Source organism: Ambystoma mexicanum, chromosome 6p (genome assembly GCF_040938575.1).
Source record: "Ambystoma mexicanum isolate Mex_15411 chromosome 6p, UKY_AmexF1_1, whole genome shotgun sequence".
NCBI lineage: Eukaryota > Metazoa > Chordata > Amphibia > Caudata > Ambystomatidae > Ambystoma > Ambystoma mexicanum.
The window spans coordinates 972,017,158-972,038,138 of NC_090935.1; the positions used below are offsets into that span (position 1 = coordinate 972,017,158).

The 20,981-nt window shown below is 45.0% G+C and overlaps 1 protein-coding gene across 1 annotated transcript in view; it reads right to left on the bottom strand.

Moving 5' to 3' along the window:
• The window catches only part of CEP120 (centrosomal protein 120), a 1,008,936-nt gene that overhangs the window by 376,702 nt on the left and 611,253 nt on the right, over positions 1-20,981 (bottom strand). The window contains exons 12-13 of the mRNA XM_069625584.1: positions 18,024-18,120; positions 17,791-17,943 (exon numbers count right to left, since the gene is read on the bottom strand). Coding sequence (XP_069481685.1) covers positions 17,791-17,943; positions 18,024-18,120 — 250 coding nt within the window. The remainder of the gene's footprint in view (positions 1-17,790; positions 17,944-18,023; positions 18,121-20,981) is intronic.

A 20,981-nucleotide genomic window follows, 5' to 3' on the forward strand; every position in this document is an offset into this window, starting at 1 on the left:
CGCCCCTTTACCCTTGGAGGGTGTGAAATGGGAGCTACCGCTAGATACACAGACTCTGGAAGAAATTATCAGGAAGAGCTCATCTTCCAAAAGCAGCTGGTCCGAACGGGCTTACGTACTTAGTGTTAAAAGAGAATCCAACAATTTGGGCCAAACTGCTGGTTTGGTTATTTGGGGAAATTCTCCGAAAGTATTGCCTTTCACCTGGAAGTCGGCTATAATAATCCCACTATTCAAGGTGGGTGGGGGGGGGGGGAAAATCGGACGTTACCAATAAATTAACGTCCGATCACCCTCCTGGATATTGATGGAAAGGTTTTTATGAGAATCCTTCTGGGTGAGGTGGAGAAATGGGTGTAAAGCTCACCTGATTCTCGCAGAGGCGCCGGTCTTTACTGGGCGACTACCGTATCTTCAAAGGTGATGTGTAGCACCCGGTTGGCTCTTTGGGCTGGACCTCTGTGCACTGTATGCCTGACTCGAAGAGTAAGATGTCTGCAGATAGAAAATATGGGATTAATGAACTGGGGTTATTGGGGTGTCCCTATCTCTTTCCTTTTCTCCTCTCCTGTAGAACCCCAAAGGTTAACGCTCTCACCTTAGGTAAGTGAACGCCGAGCTCTCCATCTGCCTCGGGGCAGGGTGCTGTAACCAGTTTCTTCACTGGATAGGTAGCGCAGGCCTCTTGACTTCAGAGGACTGCTGTCCGTCGTTTACTTCACGAACGGTGAGTTCCGAATATTTCAAATGTCTTTAAAAGTCTTTTGTAATGCTGTCTCTTATTTTGCAGGGTTCCGGCGATGGCGGTTGACTGGCTGAAGTGAGTTGAGGATGGACCCGTATGCGGAATAGAAGCGCCTGGAAGCACGCAAGTAAGCGCTTGTTGCTTGCTTCACGATGCGCACTAACTGTCCTTTTATTTTGCAGGTACCAGTTCGGAGCTGCTGAAGGATGCCGGAATGCCCACTGAGTTCGGCGTGGATGGAGTAATGGCACGTGAGTATTTAACGTTACTCAATGTCTTTAAACGCACCTTCTTTTGTCTTACAGATGCGGGAATGCTGCGCGAGGCGTTGATGACAGCCGATGGACCAGGTAAGAGATGCGCTGTCACTGAAGACCGTAGTGCTAACCTGTTCTTTCTTGTCTTTATAGATGTTGCTGAAGACTGGATTCAGGATGGTAAGCCTTCTTCCTTTAGGCCCAGGATCAGATGCAGAAGACACAATGAGCGTTCTGCTGCAGAGGATGCAGAATAACGCAAAGCAAGATTCATCCATCGGGTGTGGTTTAAATAGCCTCCTGTAGTGCTTAGGTGTCTCCTTCCACAGCCACGCCTAGGTAAGAAAAGAGTTCCTGCTTTCCAGAAGAGTTCCAGTGTTCTGAACCTAGGGAGTGGCTCCTGCCCCACCCAACAGGAAAAGTAGTCCCAAACAGAAGAGGATCAGGGGTTCAACTGGCAGGTAATTAAGCAGCATGGTCTGCTGCAGGTAAGTCCACCCAAGCATTATGAGCCCGGCGCTTGCAGCGCTGGGACTGGGCATATTTATGAGCCTGGCGCCACTGGCGCCAGGACAGGGTCCAAAAGGTCGCAATTGGGACTGGCTGGCACTCGGAACCTGGGTTATGAATCTGCTTCCAAGGGAGTTGGGTAAGTCCTGGCCTTTTGGAAGCAGAGATCATGACAATGGGTAAAGGAACAAAAGATCCTCTCCAAGTACCAAACCGGCTTTCGAAAGGGCCTCTCAACGGCCTTAAAAGGGGTTGCGCTCAATATTGTCAGAGAAGATGCGTAAGCCTGGAGGAAATTTGTTGTACGGGGCTTGGGTGGCATTCTACAGAGCTTTCGATCAGGTGGACAGGAGCAGATTGTGGGCAAAGTTAAGAGCCTAGGGCATTCCCGAGGGGCTGCTTGCCATGTTGATCGAATTCCACAAATATAATACTATAAGAATTTGACCAGACAAGGAAGGAAACTTGTCTGAGTATCAGAGTGGGAAAGGGGGTCCGTCAGGGATCTTTGGGTGCCCCATTGTTTTTCAATTTGTACCTGGCAGATGCTGGAGAATGCCTGAAACCCTTTGCGTTGGCCAGCCCAGTGATCGGGAGATCAAGGGTTCACTGGCTAGCATATGCTGATGATGTAGTTCTCTTGGACTACACTCCTGTGGGACTGCAGAGATTGCTCAATAGACTGGACAGCTATGCTAGAGAGAATGGTTTAGCCCTTAACCCAATAAAATCAGATTCTGGTGTTCAGACAAAGTCTTGAAAAAGTTCTATAGTCATTGGGAGATAGGTCAGCAAATTGGGAGAGTGGAAGAGCAGATTTATCTGGGCTTCAAAATATACGCGTCCCCTGCCACCTGTAAGGTTGAGAAGGACTTGCAGAATACAATTTTACAACTATTAGCCCAGATGAAAAAAAATCTCACTCAAATATTACACATTCTCAATACTTCCACTGATTAACGTTTAATAAGGCTAAACTCATCCCAGTATTAACTTACAGGCTGGAAACCAAACCCTTTTTATGGCATACAGATTGGCAGAAATGGGAGGGCCTGGTCTGGAAGAAAGTCCTCAATCTCCCCATGACTGTTTCAATGGGTCTTCTTAGATTTGAATTAGGGGGAAGCTCTTTAAAAACCATTGCAGGCTGGAAACTAATGTCTCTCTTCAGGCTTATATTGGTTGCATAGGAGGACTCTTTATATGGGGACATTAAAGAGCATTTTGAGAGGGGTGGTTCTGAGGGATTAAGAAAATTGGAAGAGTGGGCCCTTTGTGAATTATCTAAGGCAAATACAGATCTGGACACCTTGATGAACAACCCCTGTAAGGCAAAAAAATCTGGCGGAAATGGACTGGATCACAACAATTGATATTATGCATGCCAGAACAAGAACCAACCAATTCATGGCAATAGAAACGAATCGAGGCTTAGTCCCAAGCCATTAAGGAAAATTTACGGATTGGAAAATAAGGAATAATTTCCTCAGAATCCGGCTTAATGTTGTAAGAAATGGTGAGGTTTTGGCACAAAGAGGACAAGGTGATTTAACAACAAAACTAGGATCGTTGCTCTAACACGAACGTCCAAACTCTGAAACATCTTTAAATGGACTGTCAAGGAACCGGGCAAATCGGGTCTCGACTGTAGTCCAGATTTGGTCTCAATAGTGCTAACTTCATACCAGAAATGTTTTGGGACCGTCTAATTGCTGGTGTTCACAATCGCCATGGTGCAGGTTCTTGCAAGCTGCAATATTGTTGATTAACCACTGTTGAAATGTGTTCAAAGGCTACATAGGTCTCTCCTCTTTTCTTTTTTTTCAAATTGTGTAAATATGCCTACGATCCTTGTGTGAAAATGAAGAATGTTATAGTTATATTATTGGTCTTATTTTCTAAATTCTCTTTTGCTTTGAAAAAGTATGAAATCCGTGTCCTCTTTTGTAAAAGGTTGTCTCAACCAAACACAAATAAAAATAAAAATAATTAAAAGAAATAGGATAATGCTGTTCCTCTGAATTTCCTTTTCTCATCATGTTTCATTTCTATTTGGACGAATGACTAAAATATATACAATGAAAGACCAGCCCTACAGATAAAGGGTGTTTCAGCCACTTTTGTTCCCTATAAAATAGGCAAGTACATCTAAAAAATAAAAATAGGTGTTAGGCAGAAACCTGTGCAGTTCCCTTAGGGACCACTGCAAAAAGTTTAAGACTACAGGTGTTGGCAGTAAACCCAATTGTTAGCAGTCTGTACCACCCAGATTTACCTGGTAGCTGTGGTTGAGCAGTCTGACGTCTCTCAAGAAGAGTTAGGCAGTATATAGAGTGTACACATTAGGTACAAAAATACAGTAGCACAAGCAAACACTGACCAGAGCTTGGGTATAAAAGTATATAATTATTTAAAAACACACTTGTAAAAATACACTGGCACTAATATGTCAAGCAAGTTCAAACACAGTCACTAGAAATATATACACCTCCCTAATTATTCGACAAGTCTTAGGAAAAGAACACCACTTATTATCAAGACAGAGGTGAGCGCTTAACCAAGATGGCACTCCAATAATTATTTAAAAAGCGAGGGAAAATGCAGAATTAGGAAAGCACACAATACCAACACTTTTAAAAGAACCACAGCAAGTCAAGAAAGGCAGAGACTACTGTAGAGCAAGAAAGTTCATAAGCCAGGCCCACTCTTGGAGAGCAAGGTGGAATGTGCCCAAGATCACACAGTTGAAGTACACTTTAAACGTCTTTGCAGATAGTTACAAAGAAGTTAGATCAGTTCAGAAAAGTTAGTTAACAGGTCCCAGGTCACCCCAGGATAGAGAGTCAAGGATTTAAGGGACACCTTGAACAGTCTGTTGCAAGGGAGACCAGGCGGGACACAGTACTGAAATGGTGAGAAAGCTCCAGCGGGGGCAGTTGTTCCAGGCAGCGGGAGCAAGTCAGTGCTTCGTCCAGGGGAAGAGAAGATCTTGACGTGGAGGAAAGCTGGAGGTCGTTGCACTGCCAGGGAAGAAACCAGCCGCGGAGTTTCCCCGTTAAAAGGTACTACCCTTTTATTCACGGTAGTGGTGAAGCATGGCTATCCGGCCGCCGGGGTGCTGGGCATGCGCGATTCGACCATGAGATGATCTAGGAAGGCGAAAAGAGGGCAAACTGGTTAACCCAACCAGTTCAAAGGAAGAAGACTCTCCAGGAAGAAGATCTTCTGTCGTTGGGAAGTGGTGAGTCGGTTCAGCAGGGCGCCACCGGTGGTGTCGGCATTGCAGGTATGCTCAGCTTCTCCCTCTTTGGATTCTTTAGGTCCTGTGGTGACTTCTGAAGTTCCAGTCCCCAAAGCCCTGCTTTTATGTAGAAAACCCCCATTCATCAGTCCTAGCTGTCACTCAAACATACTAAGTGGTGAGCCGGGCGGCTCACCACTGGGCCAATCACACAAGAGTGTGACTTGAGTTGCAGAGGCAACGCAGTCCAGGGTGCCTATTCCCCCCCCCCCCCCACACATCCTGTTGACCCAGACAGAGGGGCACCACTTTTGGAGGCTTCTGTGCAGAAGCCCGCCAAAAGTGGAACAAAGGGCTCGACTTGGGTTGGAGTTACAGAGGCGAACACAAACGCCATTTTAAAACCGAGTCCTGGCAAAAAGACCCAACCGGGGAATAAATATTAAATAAATAACCCGGCGGTATCTTTAACATTGCACCAAAAAAGTGGTGCGTTTAAAATGAACGGGAAAATCCCATAGGAAATATTCCGGTGGAATATTTTGCGTGGTAACCACTGCCACCAGCCAGAAACTCGACAAGAGGGGACTGCACAGTGCCCCCTCAAAAAACAGACCCAGGGGCAATCTAATTACCCCTACCAGTACTTCCACAGTATGATGGTTTGTACTGGTTCTGTTCACAATTTAAGACTAGTAAAGTCAATGGTGACTTTACATGCCCTGGGAGACGGTAGTCAGTCCCAGGGTATGGAGTCTATGTTTGGGGGTCACTATGACACCCTCGTGTTACTGCACTGAGGGTGCTGTGTAACACACATACCAAAAACACATGAAGCCCTATGGAGTAAACGACCCCATAGCCCATAAAACACATTACAAAGTCAAAGGACATTCTCAAATCATGCCTAAGAATGGGAGAAAAAGAGTCTCACTCTTCGCAGGAGAAAAGAATAAACCCCAAAAATCCAGCAAACCTGCTGGGGGACTCACTAGGTTTGGGAAATTAGCCTATACAGAGAATTCTCCCTAACAATAGGCTGCAGAAATACTCCCAGCAAAAAACAGGCAACAGACATGCAAGAGCCTGCTTTCAACAACACTGTTCCATGGATTTGTATGGAGCAGTAGACAACTGTGCCACAGGAGGAAACTTATTACTATCTGATCTGAAGAGTAAAAATTGACCCTTTAATGTGCATGAATATCTACGTGCAAAGAAATATTTATTGCAAAAATATTTCAGTTTTAATCTTGCAACATATCTTGAATACCTCATAAAATACTCCCATTGAGAATGGGGCTTATTTACTCCCCCAAAAAAACAAGTTACTCTCATATGGTAACGTTGTTTCGGCTGGATGTTCCCGCAATGTATTCCTCATCTATAAAATCTTCATTTCCAGCTTTAGCTGCTTCGGAAAAATAATTCTTTCGGCTGAGGGCGATGTGCGTCGAGACGGTCGACTTGATGTCCCTCGAGGAATTCCATCTCAGCAGACGTCATGTTCGACTACATATACCACGCCCAGCGCCCATTGGGTTCAGTTCTGTTTTTTTGCCACCATGTACAGAATGAACGGCCTTGATAAGTGCCTTTAAATAATCAGACCTTAATAGAGCGCAAGGTCCAAAGTTCAGAAATTATACATTGGGGTTGGTTGGGAGGGCGATGAGGAATACGTGGGAGGAACATCCAGTCGAAAGAACGTTACCAGCGGTAAGTAACTTGTTCTTCGACTGGATTGTGTCCTTACACGTATTCCTCATCTATGATAGACTCCCTAAGCAGTATTAGGTTCTTTTCGACGAGGGAGAATTTAGAGTTAGTTTGTCTAGAACGGAGCATAGTACTGCCTTCCCAAATCTTGTCATTGTTAGACGTGTCCAAACAGTAATGTTTTGTGAATAGGTGGATGGCGGACCAGGTAGCTGCCTTGCAGATGCCCTTTATCGGAACTCCCCTCTGAAGAGCAAAGGAAGTTACCATGCACCTAGTGGAATGAACCCTGAATCCTTCTGGGGTAATCTTTCCCAGCTAGCCTGTAGCAAAATAGCGATTACTCTCCATCTGGATAGGGTCTTGTTTGATGATTGATGAACCTAGTTTGTGTCCTGTATATCCAATGAAAAATTGATCGTGCTGTTGCAACTTTGCCATCACTAAACTATAAAAGCTTAAAGCTCTCCTCAGATCGAGTCTATGAAATCATTCCTCTTCCTTGCCAGGATGAGGTGGAGGATAGAAAATCGGAAGCACAATTTTCTGTGCTAAATGGTAATCTGACAGTCTTCGGTAGAAAAGAGGGTTTGACCTTAAGGATAACCTTATCCTTGTAAAAAGTAGTAAACCGAGGTTTACATGATAACGCCTGCAACTCACTCACCCTGCGGGCTGATGTTATCGCTACTAACAAAATTATTTGTAAGTTAGCAGCCTTAAAGGTCAGGAATGGAGGGGCTTGAAAGGAGCGCATGTCAAAAACTTTAAAACCAAGTTAAGGTCCCAAGTTGATACTTGGGATGGTGTAGGGGGAAACACATTTGGGTCCTTTAAGAAATGGAATTATTAGGGGTATTTTGAAATGGGATGCCTCTTCCGAGGTGCGCTTGAATAACACTCTGCTAGATAACCCTTGATCGTTTCAATCTAGAGCCCCAGATTTGCCAAATGTAGTAGAAAACATCACACCATAGGTGTATCACATTGAAAAGTGTCCACATCCTTTTCCCTACACCAGCTGCATAACCTATTTTATTTTATTTGTAAAGCGCGCAAAGCCCAAAGGCAACTAGGCGCTGGTACAAACTTAAGAAGACTGTTACAGGTTTATGGAACTTAATGACATCATTACATAGTTAAAAGTTTACACATTACAACAATTTTCATTTACATTTGTCTGTACAATAGGTGCAATCGTTGATCCATAGGCTAGGTGATTAATGTGGGGGGGGTCTGTCCTGAACAGTAGGGTTTTTAGATTTTCTCTAAATGACCAGAATGAGGCGTCATTCCTCAGGTGAGTAAGGAGGGCGTTCCACAGTTTAGGAGCTATAGTGGGGAAACTTGATCCTCCAGCTTTCTGTTTTCTGTACTTAGGGTTGGTAAGCATATTGGTGTAAGGGGAGTGGGTCGGTCTGTTGGATGGGGCTTTGCAGACAAGGTTGCTTTGGTAAATAGGTGCCTTGTTTGCAATACATTTGTGAGTGAGTGTGAGGATTTTGGATTTGATTTGGTCATGGCCGGGTAGCCAGTGGAGGTTCCTCCTGATGGTAGAGCTGTGTTTGTGTCTGGGAATGTTTAAGGCAGCTCTGATAGTGTTGTTTTGTACTATCTGTAATGTTTTGATAGTTCTTGTACTAGTTCCTGCAAGTAATTAATTGCAGTAGTCGATCCTTGATAATATCAAGGCTCTGGCCAGTATGATAATAGTTTTCTGTGGAGAGGGACGGTCTGCTGGCTCTTATCAATTTGGCAGTATAGGCGGCCGAAGAGACAACAGCGTTGACCTGTCTATCTAAAGTAGTGAGGAGTTGATGTACACACCCAGTATTTTTATTTAATTGGCGACTGTAGTAGTATTTCCATCAATGAAACATTGAAATGCCTGGGGAAGCATGCCAAGTTTAGCTTTATTTACATTGACTATTAACTTTGTCTTGTCGTCGTTACGACAATTCGTTAAGCGCCATCCAGGCCTTGATACCCAAGTAGATTTTGTTTAGGTTTTTGGCATCGGTGTCATAACCAGTAATCGGCATGAGTATTTGCTTATCCGCATAATTTGTGTATGTGATACCCATATTGTCTAGTTTGTTAAATAGGAGCTTAGTAAAAGCATTGTATAATGTGGGTGCAATGCAAGAGCCTTGCAGTACGCTGCAGGTCACAGGGACGGAAGGGGCTGATGAGTTGTCAGAGAACACCCTCATAGTCCAATTGGTAAGACATGATTTGATCCATTTGATGGATTCTGGTGAGAACTGGGAAGCAGTCTCAAGGTGTTGACAGAGAATGTCATGGTTAACCAGATCGAAGGCTGCAGAGAGATCTAAAAGGAGGAGGATGCACAGTTCCCCTTTGTCTATGTATTGATCCATTTGTGTTTTCAAGGTCAGTAGGGCGGTCTCTGTGCCATGACCAGGTCTGAAGCCCGATTGTCTTAGACCCAGGAGGTTGTCTACCAAATGTTTTTGGATCTGCAAATAAGCTGCTTGATCGAGTATTTCGAATAAGAAATGTACCGTATTGATGGGACAGAGGTTGGTAGGGATGTTAGGGTCTAGTGTAGGTTTTTTGAGTAAGGGTAGAACCCAAGCTGTTTTTAGGTCTTTCGGTACTGTATTGGTAGCAAATGAGCCATTGATAAGGCTATTGACAAAAGGTGCAAATTCTGCTGCGCATTCTTTTAGCAGGGTTGCAGGGCAGATGTCGCCTTTTGCATCTTGATGGTTTTAGGCTTTTAATAATATTAGTGTCAGAGATAGACAGTGGCAAGAATTAGAATGTATTGATCTCTGCTGAGGGAGGTGAAGTTGCCTGGGTTTGATTGAGGCAGAGTTTTCGTTGGAATAGTGAAATTTAATTTGCCAAGGCATTTTGAATGTTGGAACACCATTGTTCATCTTTAACAGTATGATCCGGGGTAGGTGCTGGAGATTCTAGTTCATGGAGAATGGTGAATAGTTCTCTAGTATTGGATTGAGCATTAGATATTCTCCGATTATAGACGTACTTTTGGCTGAGATGATTTATTTTTTGTAATTATTGGCTGCTGCCTGAAAAAGGCTTTTGTTCACTATAGTTGGCGATTGATGCCAATTATTTTCAGCAGATCTTTTTGAGGCATGCATTGTTCCGAGTTCTGGGGTGACCCATGATTTAATATGTGCTGAGCATTTAGGTTTTTTTCTTTTTAGGGGAGCAACTTTCTCAATAACTTCTGACATGATTTTGTTGTATTGACATATTAGAGTACATGGGTCATTGTCTAGGTGCAACGAGTCGAGAAAGGGCATTAGGAGACGTAGCATGTTGCCATTGTTCATATTCTTGCATCTTCTAGAGGGAGCCAAAGGTGGTAGTGAGGGATAGTTCTGATTTTTGGTAATAATGGTGGTGGTAAAGATTATGGTGTTGTGATCCAACCAGGGTGTGGAGCTATTGGATTGTATGTTAGTGGTACAGTTGGTGTCCGCTAACCAATCTAATATATGTCTTTTTTCGTGTGTGGGGGCATAGATCTGTTAAGTAAACCCTTGAGCTTACATGGACTTTGCTAGTAAGTCAGCATGGGAGTCTGCAGGGTCATTCCAGTCTAGGCTGAAGTCACCCATGATAATTACCTTGGAATGTAGTTTCATGTTATGAGCCAATGTCGTCTTCAAAGGTGGCAATAGCCCCGGGGGGAGAGGGGGTCTGTAGGCGATGTGAAGTGTGAGTATGCAGGTGGGTGTAAGGGAGATTGTTAGTGTAATGACTTCAGCTGCAATTGGGTGCGGGGGGGGTGGGAGATTGGATGAGATCTTTATGTTTAGGGCATCCTTAGCTAACAAACTACTCCACCTCCTCTTGATGTGGCTCTATCCTTTCTAAAGATAGTGTATCCCTCTGGGATGTGGGATGGCCAGGGAGAGGCCTGAAGCTGTGTGAAACCAGGTTTCTGTGGCTGCTAAGAAGGCTAGGTCGTTAGTTGTGATGACGTCTGAAATATCCAGGGGGTGCGCGGTGATGGATCTGCAGTTGATGAGTGCCCCTTTTAGTATAGTTGCATTCATGCTAGCGGATGGCTTTCTGGCGGCATCTTTAGAGTCATGACTTGTATGTGGGAGTGGTGTGATAGGGTTGGTGGAAATGAGGGTTAGTGATTCTTTTAGTTTGTAGGTGAGAACGTGAGGAGAATCTATGTAATCTCATTGGTCCCAAGATAGAATGCGAGTGTGATGGAGGAATGGTAGTGTGTGTCTGCAAGCAAGTTTTTCTGTGCGTGGTGGGTTGAAGCATCATAAGAGTGTCTCCGCACTGTCCTTGCAGAGAGGCGGTTAAGTCTTGCATGGTTGTCTGGAAACAATGTTATTAATGGGAGGTGATTTGTGTAGGATTGTGGTCTTGTACTTTTGATGGGGGAGTAGTTGTTAGAAGGTACGATGAAAGGGAAGGGTGCAATTATGTTGACAAAAGGATTAGGGCAAGGCATAGGGTAGTGGCAGGTGCATCGTAGGTGGGCTAGGCCCTTTCCCATTGGATGTAGGCACATGCGGTGCAAGGCAAATCCATTGCGGAAGTAGGGTAAGGAGATTTCTCCAGATGGTGGTTGACCATCATTAGCAGTATTGCGAGTGTGGGTAAAAGTGTGGTGACTGACATAGCACTCAATGTAAGGTTACTGTGTTCAAAGGCAGGTGTGGTAGCACGGTGGGCTGTTAGAACAGTGGGCTAGTACTATAATAGGCTAGAGACATAATGGACTGGTTGAAGTATACAGTATCTACTATGGCAATGGATTGGTAGCACAGTGGCTAGTATTGCTATGAACTAATAACAGTAACTAATATGGCAGTGGACTGGTGACACAATGGCTAGTATTGCTATGAGCTAGTAACACAACACAATGGCTAGTATTGCTATGAGCTAATTAGGTGATTGATAAGGTCATAGACTGGTAGTATAATGGCTGATGGCAATGGGTTGAGGTCAGGATGGGTTAAGAGCACAGAGTGACGGGGTACGAGTCTCAGTAGGCTACATAACAGCGAGTGCACGCGTCAAGACCAGAATAGCCATGAGTAACATGGTATTGGGACAATACATTTAAGATATTGGCACCAAGCTGGATGGACAATGCATTTATAGTATTGGCATCAAACTGAGTGTCCCAACAGGCATAGTACCACTTTAAGCCAGAGTGTTGAGACTTGGGTGAGCGAAGTGTCGTTATCCACAGGCTAGCTGCTACTGTGAGCTTGTGCGCTCCGCATCAGTAATGGGAATTGGCACTGTGAGGCAAGGTTTTGCAATATTGATTGACTTCTAGGTGCTAGGGACCTAGGCCACGTGGCCGGATGCGGAGGCATGGGTTATGAAGCGTTGAGGGGGTTTTTCTAGGAATTGCAAGAGAAAAGCTCCATAGTAAGTGTTGTAAGGGAGCTGGGCAAGGTTGGTGCATGGGCTTGAGAAGCACTAGCCAGTGGGGCAGGATTGGGGAAACATGCAAGCGCGTTGCTGCGGTGTGCGATAAATGGGATAATGATATCAAGGGCAGGTAGGGCGACAGACAGCAGTCTACCTTTGTAGCATTTTGCGCCTTCCTGTGGCGAACAGGGGGCAAACGGGGCCTCGAGTGTGGTGCCGACGTCCACCTGTCAGCTTCCAATTGGTTCCTTTTGAACCTCCGGTAGCCAATCGCGGCCCACTTGTTCCAATGGCTGCGGTATAGGGATTTTGGTGCTGGCCTTCTGGCCGAAAGCCACATTTCCAGGACGTCATCCGGGAGGTCCCAATCCTATGTACTTCAGCCTCTCAGAAACCATGCGTGAAGGCCGAGTGGCTTGACCACTGGATGGAGAATGCAACCCTCCTTCAACGAGAGAAGGTACTCTCTTTGTGAAAGACGTATTGTAAGGCAGAAGGACATGTCCAGAAAGTCTGGGTACCACGTCCACTTGGCCCAATCCAGCGCTATTAGGATCATGGATTTCCCAAACTTTTTCAAGCTCCTGATGACGTGAGGAATGACGGGGACTGTAGGAAACTCTTATAGGAGTGGAAATTCGCAGTCCACGAGAGCTCCTCTTGGAGGAAATTCCCTGGAGCAAAACAGTTTGCACTTCCGGTTGACACTGGTCGCAAAAAGATCCACTTGAGTGGTTCCCCAAAGGGTAAAGATCTCTAAAGGACTTCTTAGCTAGCCCCCACTTATGGGAGCCTGTGCTCTGCCTGTCGGAGCGTCTGCCGCCATGTTCTTCTCTCTGGCGATCTGAACTGATTATAGGGAGACTCCTTCAATTGCCCTGAACCAGCGCTGCATTGCCCTCTGCACAGTGGTAGTGACCGTACACCTCCCCTCTTGTTGAGGTAGTACATGGCCACTGTCGTGTCAGTCATTATCAGGACATTATTTCCCTGTACAGAAGGCAGAAAAGCCTTCAGTGCCAAACTGACTGCCCTCAGTTCCAAAAGGTTGATGTGCTGTTTGGACTCCGATGGAGACAAACGACTGCCGATTGTCAGATCGTTGGTATGGGCTCCCCACCCAGTTAGTGAGACGTTTGACTACTGTTCTTTCTGAGCATGGTTGCCAAAGGATTCTCCTTTCAGAACGTGGACCTTGCAGGCCCACCACAGAAGGTCCTGTGCGACTCTGCTCAGAACCTGAAGAAGGTCTGACATCCTACCTGGCAATTGGGACCATTGAGTCCAGAGCGCTCATTGGAGAGATCTCATTCTCAGGTGAGCCTCTGGCACCAGAAAAATGCAGGATGCCATGAGGCCGAGCAACCTCAAAATGTCGAAGGCTGGAGGATGATGGGCATTCTGGGATTTGGTGACCATGTGCAGAATGTGTTGAGCCCTCACCTCGGGTGGCATGGCTTTCCCAGAGGTTGCATCCAGGACTGCTCCGATAAACTGGCGTCTTTGTGATGGTATCATGTGGGACTTCTCAAAATTAAGGGAGAAGCCCAGTCTGTGGATGGAGTGGCCAGTGATACTGAGATGTTCCAGGGCCTGTTCTGGGCAATGCGCCCTGATCAGCCAATCATCCAGGTAGGGGTAGACGTGAATCCCCCCTCTCCTAAGACTCTCTGCCACCACCGCCATGAACTTGGTGAAAACCCTCGGGCGGAGGTCAGCCGGTACGGCAGACCTCAAAACTGATAATGAGAACCGTGAACCTCAGGTATTTTCTGTGCTTGTGATGGATAGGCACACTAAGGTAAGCATCATGAACGTCCAATGTACCATGCAATCTTGGAGTTGGAGGGCCTGACAGATCTGAGAAAGGGTAACCATCTTGAACTCGTCCTTCCTGAGGAACTTGTTTAGGTTGCGCAAGCCTAAGGTGGGTCTCAATCCTCTGCCCTTCTTGGGGATTAGAAAGTACAGGGAGTATCAACCCTTGTTCCTCTCTGCTACAGGTAGTGGCTCTATAGCACCTTTCTCTACCAGGGTCACAATTTCCTGCAAAAGGAGTGGATCTCGAATCTTGACAGTTGTTCACCAATGGATGATCCTGAGGCCTTTATAGAAAGGGAAGGCAGTAACCCTGGGCTACCATTTGCAGTGCCCATGCTGCTGAAGTAATTCCCTGCCATTCTTGCAGATGCTGCGAGAGGCTGCCTCCCACTGGGGTCTGGTGTGTTAAGGTCTCAGAGGTTTTCAGGCGGCTAAAGCAATGGCTGAGGGCAAAACAGCTGTTGCTTCGGTGGATTTAGTACCTCTCCCTCATCCACCAAGAGGGAATCTTTTCTGGTCTCTATGACTGGCCTGTCCTCTCCCTCTTCCAACTGAGTAGAATCAAAAGGACTTACCCCCTCTTAGACGATGTACAGGGGTAAGCATCCTGAGACTGTCTGATCGTGGCATGGAGAGACTTAAATGCCGTTTTAGAGGTCTGCAGCTTTTCCATACTCATCAGCCTTACTGGCAAACTGTCTCGAGCCTTCAAAGGGCATATTGAGAAGCCTAGATTGTACATCTGGTACAAATCCAGACTCTCAACCAAGCAAACCTGCGCAGCACGGCACTAGTTGCCATGGATCTGCTAATACCATCTGCAGTATCCAGACTTGATTGGAGGCATGCACACATTGCCTGCTTACCACCCTTGATAGCCAGAAAGTTGTCTTTCTTACCCTGCAAGAATGTGGTCAGCAGCCATTGCTAAGCAATCCCACAGGGTGAACGTAAACTTTGACAAGACAAAGGTGGCATTAGCCGATTTCAAAGCCATACTATTGCAGTAAAGATTTTTGTGCCCAAACGTCCACCCGCTTATCATCCCTGTCCGGAGGAATAGTAGGGTATGGAGATTGTTTGGTGCTTGAACTACTAAACATTCCGGTGTTGGATGTTTAGTTAAATATTCTGGGTCACTGCTGGATGGTCTATATTTTCTAGACAAGTTTTTGTTAACTACCGAAGCAGTCTCTGGAGATTCCCAATTTGCTGCAACGCTTTTGGAGAGCCACATCAAAATGTAAAATTGGATCTCTCTGTGGACCTTGGTCTAATATGTCAATCAAAACATCCACTGAAATGGAGGTGTAGGCCTGGCGGTGTACAGGTGTGATGAGGGAGGGCAGGAGGTTTGCCCAACACATGTTGCATGTTAAGGGTTATATGTCAAGGGTCTGGATGGCAGGTCAGCAACACCACCCAAGTGGGTGGGATGGAGAAAAAGGGGATTCTCTTGGATGGCTTTTAATTTTCTACTTTTCAGTGAAAGCAGATTCCATTGTACATGAAACTGCCTTAATGGCTTTTGTAGTTTTCCAATACAAATCCTAGAAAAAGCGCAAATGAGGTAGCCATCTAAATTTCCCCCATTTTATCAGGCAGACATGACATTTTTTTACAACCGTTCCACATTGGTAATGTAGCACACAAATGTCACATCTGCCTCTTTTTTTGTACAAGCGTACAAGCGTTCAGACATGCTGGTTGGGAGGCTGATAACGACTGCAAAGTAGTCCAAGAGTAGTTGTGTTTATGTAGACAAACAATGTACACCATACCGAGTCAGCAAAAATGAAAATGGAGAAAACATATTATAGTATAAAAGAATACATAGGCCCAAGACATTAACATTTTCTAGGCAATCAACATTTCTTACGGAGCTCTGTCAAGGTGTGCTATTTTATGCAGAGCAAGCACTCACACAGTTTACTATGCACCACATTGGAAATGTTTGCCAATTCCTTAACATAGGCTTACAAATAATGTTACTGCTTACCTGTCCCGAAGGAGCACAAGTGAAGTATTTAGCTTTAAGGGGCCCGTTAACCAAAATGAGGGACCATATTGTTTTTAAATATTAGGCAATTTATTGAGGGTGGACCCAGATTCATGAAACAACCCAACCCTTTACAATCATAAGGGGAAGAACAAGGTTAGGGAGGATAGAAACAAGGGAGTGGGGATCAAATAGGCGAAGGAGGGCAATTTCACAATGGATCTACAAGTAACCACAGGAGGAAACATTGGGGATCAGACCACCCGGTCTCGGGTATGCTGGGGAGTTGACAGTGTATCAACCTAGGTGTTAAGGAGTTAGGGCACACGTTAACTGCAAATAGGAACAGTTTGGTAGCTGTTAAAATGATTGTAAAGTAAGAGTATAAAATAAGAGTAGTAGAAATACATTCCTGATCACTTCAACCTCTCAATATATGTAGCCCTGCAATCTGCAAGGCATCAAAGCCCTTTCAAGTTAGGTGAAACTGGTGCACATAGGATTACAATGCAGTTTACCAAATGAGAATCGGGCCTGAACCTCAAACCCCATGGACAGCATTTGTAGTCCTAGAGAAAGAAACTCGAGCAAAGCCTGCAAGTTTTGAGTGATGTGTCAAAATAGGTACGTAACACTGAGAATTAAACAGTTTTAGATCTGCCTCAAACTGGTCAGAACTGCCTCCCAACTACTAAATTAGCATAATAGTTTGAAGATGATACACGCATCAATAGTGATATAAATCATTTATAACGCGCCTGTACAGAAGTGTTTCTAGGCGTGACAAGACAAGGAAGGGGCGACAATGGAGGACAAAACAACAATCTTACTAGGCCTTGTGTCATTCAGATCGCAAAAGTGTAGGGGGTGGCGGAGAAGTGCAGCGGGCCAGGTGGGAGGGGAGCGCATGTAGCTCGTAAGTGCTTCAGTTGGTGGCTCATTAGGGTTGCAGATACAGTGCCTTAATGGGTTGGGAGGCCTGGAGGCAGTGCAATGGCAACTGAACGAGCAGGAGCCTGGTTCCGTAGGTGGCAAGGTAACCAGAGTGCACCGCAGACAGGGACATCAGAAATGAGCGGGAGGGAGAAAGCGGAAGTAAAAAGGAAGGTCTTGAGTTGCTTCAGGAACCTTAGATGGTCCTGCTGAAGTTTGAGAGCGGCAGGGAGGCTATTCCAGAGGGAGGCCCCAGCTGAAGCAAGATATCTACCTCCCACACTCTGCCTGGAAAAGCATCTAACCTTCAGAGAGTTAGAGGTGGATGAGCAGAGGGCTCCAGAAGGAAGATGTTTAGGAAGAGAAAGTTGGTTGTATTGTGGGCCTGGACCCAGAAAGCCTTGTGGACAATGTCGAGGGTCTTGAATTTGTTCCTTGCAGCCACAGGGAACCATTGGAGAGATTTCTGTGATGGAGACATACAATCCCTGGGCTTAAGTCCAAGGACAAGTCTTGCAGTCCTGTTCTGGATAAGTTGTCAAGGGCGAAGAATAGAGGCAGGCAGATTTAGAAAGAGGCTGTTGCAGTAGTCCAGCCTACAAAGGACCAGGGCTCTGGAGACAATGAGCCTCTAGGGAAGTGAGAAAAGGAAGAATACCTCTGAGGAGGTGCAGTTGATAGTGTGACTTACAGATGTCAGAGATGTGAAGAGAGAACGAGAGAGTGGAATCGAAGATGATCCCAAGGTTCTTAGCCTCAGAGGAAGGAGCAGGTAGAGGGCCCAGGGAGAGCAGCCATAGTGGGAGAGGGGAAAGTGGGAGTAGGGACTCAGGTTTACTGGCATGAAGGCAGAGATTGTTGGAGGCACACCATTCTTGAATTGCGGACAGTCAGTCTGGTATGAGAGAAGGAGCAGAAGAGGCTGTAGGGATCCTGAAGGAGAGCTGGGTGTCATCTGCATAACACTGAAAGTTAGAGCAGAAAATGGAGATGCGGTGGACCAGAGGTGCCAGCTATTGATGGCAGATGTCCCGCTCATCAGATTTGTCCATCTAGAAGGTTCTGGTGCACCATGCAAATGAAATCATAGTTAATTACTTAAAGAGGTGTTCAAGCGGGTTCTATATATTTTTTATGCAAATAATTTGCAAACCTGGTTTTCAAAAAGATCTTCCTGTGCCTCTTTCCACATTTCTAACTCCAGCGCTGCTTTGTACTCAAGAGTCTCTCGTGGTTCTGGCTTGGTGTCTGGAACAGGAGGCAGTGGAGGTGGGCCTGAAACCTTCTGTTGTGCATCACTGATGCTCTGAAAGACACAAACGCTGATATTGTCAAAATCATAAGATCTAGCCTGTGAAATATCACTTCATATTTCCAGTTAATTACCCGAGATGATTCTGACACAACGACCTCTTGTATTTTCACAAGACCATAATCTTCCAGACTCACAGTGTATGAAATCTCAGCTATTTTGTTGGTCGCCCTGAAAAGTAAGACAATGTCAGTTTCCACAGGCATAACACGCTCACATGGCCACAAATCCTTCACCACATGACTACCGATTAGATCAATACGTTTAAGAAGACAGAGTCAGAATTAATTCAAGACAATCGGGTGGGATTTTTTTAATTGAAATTTCCATTCCCTGGAAACCCATTTTGCTTGCCAGATATCAAATTATGTTCAACACAATTTTTTAAATGGAAAGGCACATTCAAGAGCGCTCCAGATTTTAAGACATTTTCCAAGCACTCAAGGCACTTGGACATGTGGCTGAAAGCACGAACGATGGGTGGTTAAATCTTTAATGATGTGCTATAATGTGCTTTTTGCCTTGGGCTTTCGCAAACATGTCACCAAGCGATCGGGCCCCTAAAATCGGGGCACTAGAGGTAGAGCACCTTCTGCATCACTTGTTACAACATTACCTGCTGCTGTACAGTCAAGACTTAACTTGAATCCGTAGACAGTGCACTATTGCTCCCCAAATTTACCAATTCAACCTAGAGTTCATTTATGCAAAGGAATCCTGTGGGTGTAGCAATGCCCTTTATAAAACAATGCACCTATTTGAATGCTTCAAAAACAGCATTGTCAAGGTGCTGACAAGTACAGTTTGGTGAGGAAAAAAAACACATTTTTGATACTCTACAAACTAATGACATGTCTTGTTACATCGGAAATATTTCAATCTTTGTGAATTTAAACTACTTGGACAGAGGAACACAAAACAACTGAAAGCATAACCCTCAAGTACAATCAGATATTTAAGATAGTAAACCATCAAACCCAACTGGGCAACAATCTTCGTGGCATTAAAACAATGTTACAGTAGCAGCAAATATGCATCACCAGGGTGGAGATATTTTACATTAACGCTTGAAACATCCACTGGTATAATTATTAAAGCCTAAATGTCCCATTCAGATACATTTAACCCGTTAACTGCTGGAGGTTTTGCCCTTTTTTGCACATTTCGGTATGTCACATTCAGTCCCTTCTAACGTTTTTGTTACAAGTGACATCCAGGACAAATTTGCAACCTTATTTATTTTACTAACATTTAGGCGGTCACAACGCCACCAAGGATTCCTAGATTGCTGTAGGGGGGTGAGATAATAAAAAAGTGACCACATTGTGTGTTTTTTCAGAAAAGGCTACTAAAATTAGGTACAAAGAAGCCTGTGGTTTTTTCCTTGTAGGAGCTAGGAACAAATTGTTTTCTGTTCTGAATTAGCCTTGTTGAAATATATATATATTTTTTTTAAAATAAGGTTAGCATCAGTTTTGTTAGAGGTAGGCGATCCCCTCCCCTCCCCACTACCCCCCACTAAGACATGCTTGGACGGAATGGAAGAGGAGGATAGGAAAGCTGAAAGGAAGGAGTAGAAAGGCATACTTTTTGAAAACTAGACAAAATTCCAAGTTCAGGAAGTGGAAATTTGCACAGGTCAGGCTACAACTATGTAGCTAAAATTCCCCTAGTTAGATAAAAAGTTGGAAAAATGACTGAAGAAAAAAAAGAAAGTATGTGCTGGACACGTTTGGATTTGCAAGGTAATGGCTTCTGTGAATATTGAGAAAAGCAATGCACCGCTACATTCCCTGACTCTTCTAGTTAAGAAATCAAACATTTTTCATAATGTTTCACAAAACATTTGCCAAAAACGGAGCCATGGTACACAAGATGTTTATGCCGACGGCCTAAAGAGATGTACCTAGCCTTTGAAAACAAACGCAAGCTTCCTTTTTTTGAAAGAGCACAGGCAGACCTTTTGAAGGATAGGTGACTTGCACAGGTTACAAAAGCGTACAGTGCCTAAAGGCAACGCCTAAATGCAAGTCAAATTTGGAAAATGAAAGGGCTGTATAACAAAGTGCAGTAGGAAATGTATGAAAATGTTATCCAAACCAAGAGAAAACAACAAATGTCCTACCTTCCCACATTCCCACAGGTGTCCCGGCAAAAACGGTAAATGACACGTCTGGGTGTACTTATCTGGGCGCAAAGGGAAAAGGCTGAACCACTGGTATACCAAAGGGCCTGGGAAGACAAAAGGTTTACGGTATTTGGTTTTGTGGACAACCCACTTATTTGGCCCTGGGGTGTTGCAGCCACTAAGGAACACTGGGAACCGCATACATTTCTGAAATGCACACGTAGGAATCCAAATAAGGTCTGACTTTTGCTAATCGCCCTAGAATGTACTACCCATAAAGCCCTGCAAAGTCCAAATTGAAGGGGGAATAAAAACACAATTTTCAGACACTTGCCACCAGGAAACAACCGAAACATGCCGGCAACACCACATGTCCTACCTTCCCACAGGTGTCCCAATGAAAATGGTACGTCACATGTGTGGGTGCACTGACCTGGGCGCAAAGGGAAAAGGTTAAGCCACTGGTAAACAAAAGGCCTTGGGAAGAGCACATTTGTACTGCGTTTGGTTTTCTGGACAACCCACAGATTTGGGCCTGGAGCGTCGCAGCCAGCAAGGAAAACTGGGAACTCCATGCATTTCTGAAAATACAACGCGTGGAAATCCAATGAAGTCTAACTTGCGTGAATCACCCTAGAACGTAATACCCACAAGGCCCAGCAAAGTCCACAAAATGTAGTGAAAAAACCCACTGTTTTGAGACATTTGCCACCAGGAAACCACCAAAACACGCCATCACCACCACATGTCCTAACTTCCCAAAGGTGTTCAACGAAAACAGTCCCTCACATCCGTGGGCAGAAAAGAAAAAGGGTTGACCATCCCCAAGTCCAGCTGCAGTCCTAGGGAGCCCTGGCAGGGACCCCATCTCTACCCGCACGGAAAAACTAACGCGGCATAGCCA